Genomic DNA, 8,955 nt, shown 5'->3' with positions numbered 1-8,955 from the left:
CGAAGCCTGCATCCATCTTTGCCTCCACCTCTTGAAAACGCTTGTCCACCTCTTGAAAACGCTTGTCCACCTCTTGAAAACGCTTGTCCACCTCTTGAAAACGCTTGTCCATCTTCGCCTCTAACTGCCGAATACGCTCATCCACATCTCGCTTCAACATATTTATATTGTCTGTAATGTAAATATTGTAGTTTTGAAGCTGGCTTTGCATCTCCCGTCTTTGAACCCCGAATGTTCGTCCGAGGATATGTATGCTTCGATCAAAGTATGTCTGGGCATCATCGGTTGGAGGCGGGGTTCGCGCGGCGTCCCGAGCCAGTTCAGTCACAATTGTAGCAGACGCGAACCCGTGAGCCATTCTTGCAGGCTGTATTGGTGATGCTGTGGGTGTTTTGTGACGCTGACCTGGTGTAGATGTTGATGGATGGGTTGGTTGTGTCAAATCATCCACCGTTGTAGCCTAGTTGTATCAGTTGACTCAGCCTCACTTCTCCAAATTGGGAATAGTTCACATACGAGATCAAGAACGGACTGGTGCCGAAGTCCTGCTAACTTCTGAGCCAATGAGGGACCTAACCCGTTGCTGAAACAAAATCTCGCTGAGAATAAAGTGTTACACTAGGTAATCAGAGAATTGAAAGATAGTTGATTCTTCTAAGTAGGATGGCTAGGAGAAGAATGAGAAAAGGATAGAAAAGGTGGGCGGTTCTCAGAATACGCATGGTCGCGTATACGTGACAGAAAGTGTTGGAGGGGATTGGATTAGGTGATTCGTCCCCTTTTATATACCACCACGGCGCTGGTGGTGAATGGGCTCTTTTGCCGTAGTGGTGGTTCACGCATACGTGAAGACTTGGCAACACCCATAAATGACATTCTCTACGGATTTGACATGAAATAACGTCTCATTGACGCTGTCGAAAGATGAATTGCCATAACTTTGACCGGAGGTCCCGTTGGATAACGCTTGATGGTTCTCATAACTACTATCCAACTCTATTAGCCAGTCGGATCCGTTCTTGTACGGATGTATTGTTAGTTGTTACTATTTTTCGTTGTTCATCTGTGAATACTTCCCTGAATACTTCCCTGAATACTTCCCTGAATACTTCCCTTGGCCTCTGGATGCAAGTAGGGTCTCTTTCCCTTCGCGCTTTCCAGGGTTGGCGGGAGTTCCTGGCTCCGATTTGGCCTCCGGGCTGGAAGATGTATACACAATCCCTCTGCCCGTGGCACCGGTTCGCATATCAGGACCGATAGTCCTCCTGGATTGGGTATCATTCGGAGAATTCTCTCCATCGCTCTTCAAGTCCACGCGATCGGTTGCTCTGCTGAAAGCGGTCAGAAGGCAGAGCTCTAGATACCATCCCATCAGAGACGAGAGCCAGTAATGCCCAGGATGCAATTCCCCCATTGATGAAATCTGTGGAATGTGTCGTCAGGTTATCACTGGCGTTATCAAGAGCTACTAGATAGAAACCTTCTTTTCTTTTCTTTTCCTCTTCTTTATACTTGTATGTAATGTGCTTGCCTGTTCACTGAAATTGCTATCCCTTGATCTGTTACAAGTTGGATCATTCTTCGCTCTTTGAGTTAGAACAATCCCTTTCAAATCACAGAGAAAAGATAATGTGATCAAGTTCATCTGCTGATCCACTTCCTCATCCTGCTAGAAATCACCCTCCAGCAAGTGCAACTGCATGGACTCTAATACATGTTCAAAACTCATCACTTCTTATATCCTTCATTTGAGCTGTAGGTTGCCTCGTCACTTTCTCACTCGTTTATCTGGTGTCTTTATATGGCTCTAAAGATCATCTAAATTGAGAACTTAACTATTGACTTCCTTTTCTTCCATTTCCTCCTTGTGTCACCAATGGGTTATTGTCGGAAAACAGGACATCAAGATGTGGCTTTTACATAGTAGCTAGAACATGCCTTGATGTGCTGCTTGGCCATGGGCATGTCAGACTACGTAAGCCAATCAAATCATGCTTCTGGTCTGGACCGTAATTGGGTATGACCTCTTGGCGTTCTTTGGTGGCAACAAACAATAGTCATCCCACCTTGTCAATTTCAACGCTGTATACAATCTCAATATCGTGTTTCGTGATAGTTATTCATTGCTGACGTGAAACCAGTTTTCCGGTACGAAGAAACAGACTCGATTACGAGGCATTTCTTAATTTCAATCGGTTTTGACACAAGATTGGCCTAAAGGTATCTCGTCGATTGTGGATTGCGTTGAAATCTGCTTAAACCCGAGATTAACCTTCTTCTTGAATAGACGTGGCTATGTGGAAGTTCGCATCTCAAGTTGGTATTCGAACTGCGGTCCGAGCTGCCTCTACCTCATCTCAACCCACCAAAGTTGCAGGGGACATATCGTCCGTTTTTCCTAGCTTGAGATCAGACTATAAGCCAGAGCCCCTCCCAAAGCGGTTTGAAGACCTAAAGTTACGCCTCTTCCTGCGGAATGGAAGTGCGCTGAAGAACAGTTGGGTTAGATTATTAGCCAGCCTTGAGCATGAAGTGGAGGAGATTAGGAAAGCTGGCAGTGACGTAAGTATAGCGTTGTTGGCTCTTGAGCTAGGATCCGATAGCGTGGGAAACCGCGCTGGACGTTTAGACGATGCGAGGGTTGACGCCACTTGCCAAAACCACAGGTTATACCATCAATTAATTTCTCAGATATTCTATCAGGCAAGGTATCTCCTGGTAAGCTAGCTGAGATTCGTAGGCGTGGATGTGCAATTGTAAGGGCAGTTATTCCGAAACCAGCGGCTCTCGACCTCAAGCAACAGGCAACTGAATATATCTCTGCCAATAAAAATAGCGTGAAAGCATTTCCCCCTGACTCCCCCGCCGTTTATGAACTTTACTGGTCACCCTCACAAGTCGCAGCCAGGGCGCATCCCAATATCCTTCGGACCCAGTGCTTTCTACAAGGAATTTGGCATTCTTCCGATCCCAAAACACAGCTCTCCACGACCTACCCTCTTTCCTACGCGGATCGATTTCGCATCAGAAATCCAGGCGACGCGAAGTTTTGCCTTGGCCCACATATCGATGGAGGATCGCTTGAAAGGTGGGAGGATCCTGAATATTCAAGTGTGTACCAGAAGATACTGGATGGTTCGTGGGAGGAGTATGACCCTTTTGATGCACGGCACCGCGTTCACGCGAAAATGGATCTTTACAATGGAGCCGGTGCCTGCTCCATGCTACGGTTCTTCCAAGGATGGCTGTCGATGTCCGACACGGGACCAGGAGAAGGAACAATGCACGTATGCCCAATGTTAAAATCTAGTACCGCTTATACCATTCTCCGCCCATTCTTTGATGTCCAGACTTCGGAACCCCTGCTGGATTCTTCATTCCCCGGCTCCGTTCCTGGATCGTGTCAAGAATACTCGGACCTCTCTCACCCGCACCTCAAGCTTTCCACTACCATGGTATCTGTACCCCGGGTTGAGCCAGGTGATTATGTTGCATGGCACTGTGATTGTCTCCATTCTGTTGACAATGAACATAGTGGTAAAGGTGATTCGAGTGTGTTGTATATTCCTGCGGCCCCGCTGTGCGAGATGAACGCAAGATATCTTCAGAAGCAGCGCCAAGCGGCCTTAACATATTCTCCACCATGGGACTATCCAAATGCTGGGGGACCCGGTGAGTTTGGCTTTGCTGGAGCAGTGGATTGGTCGACGTTGAGCCATGATGGTTTACAGGCCATGGGAATGGGTGATGCACCATGGCAGGTTCAGGGAGGTATGTCTCAAGGTGAGAGGGAAGCTATTGAGGTCGGGAACAAAATTGTGTTTGAGAACAACTAATAGTTGTCCCTTTGGTTGATTACTCAATTGCTGTTAGCTCCTAGCTTAGTGCCCCATGTTGATTATTAGTGCTTCGGAACAAGCAGTTCTCTATTGTATAACAAAAGAAAAGTTGTATTATAATGTAATTGCGAAATATAATTCTCCTTGGAATTTCCTAGCAACTATTTTCAAGTCGTTAATAGAAACCAGCACAGTTTTTGCATTGATCGGTGGTCCAGCCCTCTTGGCCAATGAGTAGTTGTTATTCCAGAACGCAGGGAAGCTGGACTTCTTCATGCGGACAACTCATCCTGCTAACTCTGACCACCTAATATCGCCCTCACTCCCCAACCTCACCCCTCCCCAATGATCGCCGCAACCCAGTTGAAATAATGCGGCTTCAAGCAGCCCTTATCCTGCTGGCCTCTGCCGTGCCCGCTTCCCTGGCAATTTTCGCAGACGAGGCCTACCACATAGATTACCACCATGCCTTACTAGGAACTCCCCAGGGACACTCGACTTTCTTCCACAAGCCCAGCACCTCCTCTGCTGCGTCGTTACTCTACACGCTATCTGAAAAATATATCCTGGGTGCAGTGAACCCGAAGGATGGTGCGATTGTCTGGCGTCAGAACCTGGCAACAGCAGCGTCGGCGGATGATGGCCACCCATTACCGTCGTTGCTAAGAGGTGTTGAAGGTGAGGATGCTGTGGTCAGTGCAATTGGCGGGAGGGTGGCTTCATGGAGCGCATTGGACGGGAAGTTGGCCTGGGAGAATGAGTTCCATGATGGCCCGGTTGTCGGTTTGGAGACGCTTGTCCTTGATAAGTCCGTGGACCCGAAGCTGGCTGCTAAGGATTTAATCGTGCTTTTTGGCAAGAAATCGGGCATTGTTAGACGGTTAGATGGCGCATCCGGAAATGTTAAATGGGAATACAAAGATGATAGGTGTGTTTAGTATTGTTCAGGAGCACTGAGGTTTTCTCCTCCCGTCAAGATTATTTTAGATTCTGACTTATATTGGATCCTGACTGACTATTTTGTTCTCTCAAAGTGATAACTCACCGTTCCAGGTGTCGACTTCACAAGCTGCTATTTACTATATTTCTCTACAACCTGCAACACGGAAGGGATATAAAATCAAAGTTACAGCGCTAGATTTGAACACGGGTCACCAAACGAACCACTATACCCTGAACTCTGAAGGCGAGGTTTCCTCTCCCCAATCTATCATTTTCGTTGGAGCAAATTCCAAATCTCCGTTGATTGTATGGGCGGATAGCACATGGAAGACCATAAAAATAAATGTGATTGGAACCAAGCACATCCATTCTCTTGATGTTAACAACAACAGCGGCGAGGATATCCAGAAGGTCGAATTCCACGCTCCTCGTTCCTTCAATGCGGAACCACATTTCCTAATCCACTATGCGACAGAATCCAAATCATGGGCAGAGGTATATCACACGGACATTAAATTGGGTGAAATATCCAGCGCTTACCAGCTTCCAATGGTTGCTGAAAGTTCGGTTTTCACTACGAGTAATAGGGATACCAACGTCTACTTTACTCGGGTTACGAAAACTGATATAAGTGTCGTCTCGTCTACTTCTCATGAAATCCTTGCCAGATGGACTCCTAGTGAAGCTGTAACTGAAAATGCACGCCACGCGGTCTCCGAAGTCGTTGCTCGTGGCTCTACCTATGCCGTTCGATTTGCCCAGGTTTTGGAGGCTGGAAACTGGATGCTGGTTCGAAACGGCGATATTGCATGGAGCAGACCAGAGATTTTGACCGAAGCCGTAGCAGTGTCCTGGGCTGACGTCAATGGTGGGGAGAAACTTGCTCAAGCACTGGAAGTAGAAGGTCATGAATCATTAGTGGGAGCATATGTTCACCGGTTGAAACGCCATGTGAAGGATCTGGAGGGTTTGCCTACATGGCTCCGCGGATTACCCGTCCGTATTCTATCGAGTTTCATGGCGAGCGATGGTTCAGATCGCATCAGCTTTGGATTCAGGAAATTAGTGATTGTGGCCACCAGGAATGGTTACGTTCTGGCTATAGATCACGCGAATAAGGGCAAAATTTTGTGGAAGACCAAGGCCGCTGAATCCCGCGATGCTGACTGGAACGTGAAAGTTATCAGTGTTGCTCATTATATTGCGACAGTCTATGTGGAAGATGGCAGCTTTGTCAAGGTCAATGTCTCTTCAGGAGAGATTATTGAACGAGGCAATCCGTCTGAACACCTTGAATCTATCGTCCTGATACCCAGCGGGGGAAATCAAGTTGCGGTCAGTGTCCAAGCTCGTGGTGTGCCCGATTTATCCTCTGTGCCTATTGACGGCAACACATTCATTGTAACACTAAATGGTGGTCGTGTCTTCGGTTGGAACTCCGCGAGCCCCAAGGTGCCCCTTTGGGAATTTTCACCTCCCAAAGGCGAGAAGCTTATCAATGCTATAGCCCGCCCACCTCATGATCCAGTTGCATCAATTGGAAAAGTACTGGGAGATCGCTCTGTTCTCTACAAATATTTGAATCCAAACCTTGCTCTCCTCACGGCCGTTGGGGATTCGACAGCTGCCTTCTATCTTCTCGACGCTGTATCCGGACAAGTCCTTCACTCCATCACCCAAACCGGCGTCGACACCAGCCAACCCATTACTACAGCTCTGTCAGAAAACTGGTTCACTTACTCTCTCTGGGCCGATGTAACAGAAAGTTCAGACTCAAAAGGCTACCAGCTCGTGATATCCGAACTGTATGAATCCCCCATCGCCAATGACCGCGGCCCACTAGGTGAGGCCGCAAACTATTCGAGCATCCATTCAAACTCCGGCATTCCCCGACCCCACGTAATCTCTCAAGCCTACATAATCCCTGAACCCATCTCAAGCATGGCCGTCTCTCAGACCCGCCAAGGCATAACCACCAAACAATTACTATGCTCCCTACCCGCTTCAAACGGCGTCATCGGTATCCCGCGTCAACTCCTAGACCCCCGGCGCCCAATTGGTCGCTCGCCAACGGCGAATGAGGCGGAGGAGGGCTTGACCCAATACGCAGCCTTCCTAGACTTTGACGGCAGGTGGTTTCTCACGCACTCGCGCGATGTCATTGGTATTCAGAATATTGAATCGAGCCAGACGTTGCTAGAAAGCACCAGCCTTGTATTCGCCTATGGGTTGGATGTATTTGGCACACGGATCCATCCTAGTCAGGCATTCGATATTTTGGGCAAGGGCTTCTCTAAGATACAGTTGCTGTTGACTGTTATTGCGCTGGCTGTTGGCGTTGCGATGCTGGCTCCTCTGGTAAATTTCTCTCTTCCCCTGTTTGTGATTTTCCCACACCTTGCTGGGTTTGGTACTTGCAATCACTGTGAATGCTAACCAGCGAATCTTCTCGCTTATTTTCACAGGCCCGACGGAAACAAGTGGACTTGAAATGGAAGTCTTGAGAATAGAGATCAATAATTTCACACAGAACAATATGCGTGAAGCCCACTCAGCAAGCCCAAAATATCCGCTTCTCAAATCCATCCTCTTTGATAGAGAGAATATTTGGCTGTATTTTATTTTATATATGGAAGTAAAAGGAGAAAGATAAAAGTTCCTTTACCGAAGTATTCTGATTTTCATTTTATCCCCCTTGTTTGCTATATTGCTTGTACATTTCGTCAATGAGGCATGCATCTCATCGGAAGCTCTAGAAATACATTTACTATCCTATTTTTACGTACATTATATATAACCCTTCTCACGGCCATTGTCCTCAAATTGAACTTCGTCTCAGAGTGAATTTCGTCGCACAAAGCACACTAGAGGATACCGCGATGACCCTGTTTGCATCACAGTCTCCGCACGGCCAAGGCGCTAACCTTTAGCTAGTTCTTCTCAGGGGCCGCGGCTCGACGATGGAAAATGCAAAATCGTTATTCTGCTTTTGTTCAGATGTCGCCAGAAATCGTTCCAGCGCGATGTGGTATCTTCTCTATTTTGTGGTGGCGGCCAACTCTCTCGCTTTCGCTTTCCCCTCAGCGACAGTTCCCAACGACAGGCAAAACGCCCTGTTCGTAATCCCAGAACCTACCAAGCTACCCTTGGAAGATGGGCTTGCTCGGAGGCTTGTTCGTCGGGCCACCACCCAACAGGCCGAAGCCACGATCTGTGGTTACTATGCAGGTTCCAAACGTCAGATTCCCTCTCCAAAGAGTCCCAGTCAACAGCAAACGAGTTTACGATTGAACCAAATAAACTAAAAACGTATACAGAGTCCCGCTTAGCTTGTTACAATAGCAATGCCTGTGTCTTTCATTCTTCGAACGCCAATTTCCCCGCTATGGCGGGTTGCTGTCCGACTGTCTCCACCATCACGACTTGCACTTTCATCAGCACTTGCTACGGTAGTTCTCAGTTTTCGGCAACCCCTTCCCTTCGCCCCTATTCCAATGATCCGTTCGTGATGTTGTGCACTGGCAGCCAGGACCCGCACTGCCATACCAGGACGTGGCCTGATCTCTCGATAGCGGATTACCAATGTACCTATTCAGGCACCTCCTCAGGGGCCGAAACAATGTTTACCATCGGCTCCCTGACCGATGTCAAGGACGAGAATGACCAGATTACGGAAACCATGTCGATTTCCTGGGTCGACGACTCGGTGTTGTTAGCCATTCGGGCTGCCTCTGCCACAATCACTTCAGATCCTGAAACCGCGACTCCCAGGACGGCGGCAACGGAGAGCAATACCGCGCGACCAGGAGACGACGGCGACGACGATAACTCTGAAGATTCAGCCTCAAAGCCCCCAATAGGGCCAATTGTTGGCGGCGTCGTCGGCGGCGTCGGCGGCGTGCTCGTCCTTGTTATCGTCCTGGTGTTCGTTTGGAGAAGATCGAAGCGGAAACCAGCTACGGCTACAGCGGAGACGGCCGCGGGTAAGACTGACTCGGAGCCACCATCGCCCTTGGATGGCGATCTGGGACCCGTGATTCATGAAATGCATGGCGTTGATGCCCACCGAAGACATGAGCTAATGCCGGAACGAACGTATGTGGAACTGCCTGAACCGGAGGTGCGACACCAGGTGGAATAAAGAGTTTGACTCTGGGTCGTTTGTATCTATTAA

General features: G+C 48.3%; 4 protein-coding genes across 4 annotated transcripts in view; 3 read left to right on the top strand and 1 right to left on the bottom strand.

Annotated features, from left to right (window-relative positions):
* HCAG_00652 (predicted protein) overlaps positions 1–358 on the bottom strand; it is a gene marked incomplete at both ends in the record, with an annotated part of 807 nt that extends 449 nt beyond the window's left edge. The window contains one exon of the mRNA XM_001543556.1: positions 50–358. Coding sequence (XP_001543606.1) covers positions 50–358 — 309 coding nt within the window. The remainder of the gene's footprint in view (positions 1–49) is intronic.
* Positions 359–1,957: 1,599 nt separating this feature from the next.
* On the top strand, positions 1,958–3,905 carry HCAG_00651 (conserved hypothetical protein; the record flags this gene model as incomplete). The annotated part of the gene is made up of 4 exons (XM_001543555.1): positions 1,958–2,009; positions 2,288–2,562; positions 2,667–3,771; positions 3,874–3,905. 4 exons carry the CDS (start codon positions 1,958–1,960, stop codon positions 3,903–3,905), a joined length of 1,464 nt encoding a protein of 487 aa, XP_001543605.1.
* A 305-nt stretch (positions 3,906–4,210) lies between these two features.
* Positions 4,211–7,285, top strand: HCAG_00650 (conserved hypothetical protein; the record flags this gene model as incomplete). The annotated part of the gene is made up of 3 exons (XM_001543554.1): positions 4,211–4,767; positions 4,874–7,139; positions 7,247–7,285. 3 exons carry the CDS (start codon positions 4,211–4,213, stop codon positions 7,283–7,285), a joined length of 2,862 nt encoding a protein of 953 aa, XP_001543604.1.
* Positions 7,286–7,804: 519 nt separating this feature from the next.
* On the top strand, positions 7,805–8,922 carry HCAG_00649 (predicted protein; the record flags this gene model as incomplete). The annotated part of the gene is made up of 2 exons (XM_001543553.1): positions 7,805–8,018; positions 8,099–8,922. 2 exons carry the CDS (start codon positions 7,805–7,807, stop codon positions 8,920–8,922), a joined length of 1,038 nt encoding a protein of 345 aa, XP_001543603.1.
* Positions 8,923–8,955: the final 33 nt, after the last annotated feature.

This window comes from Histoplasma capsulatum, genomic scaffold (assembly GCF_000149585.1).
Source record: "Histoplasma capsulatum NAm1 scaffold_1 genomic scaffold, whole genome shotgun sequence".
In the NCBI taxonomy this organism is placed as follows: Eukaryota; Fungi; Ascomycota; class Eurotiomycetes; order Onygenales; family Ajellomycetaceae; genus Histoplasma; species Histoplasma mississippiense.
This window is presented reverse-complemented; position numbering and strand designations above follow the sequence as displayed.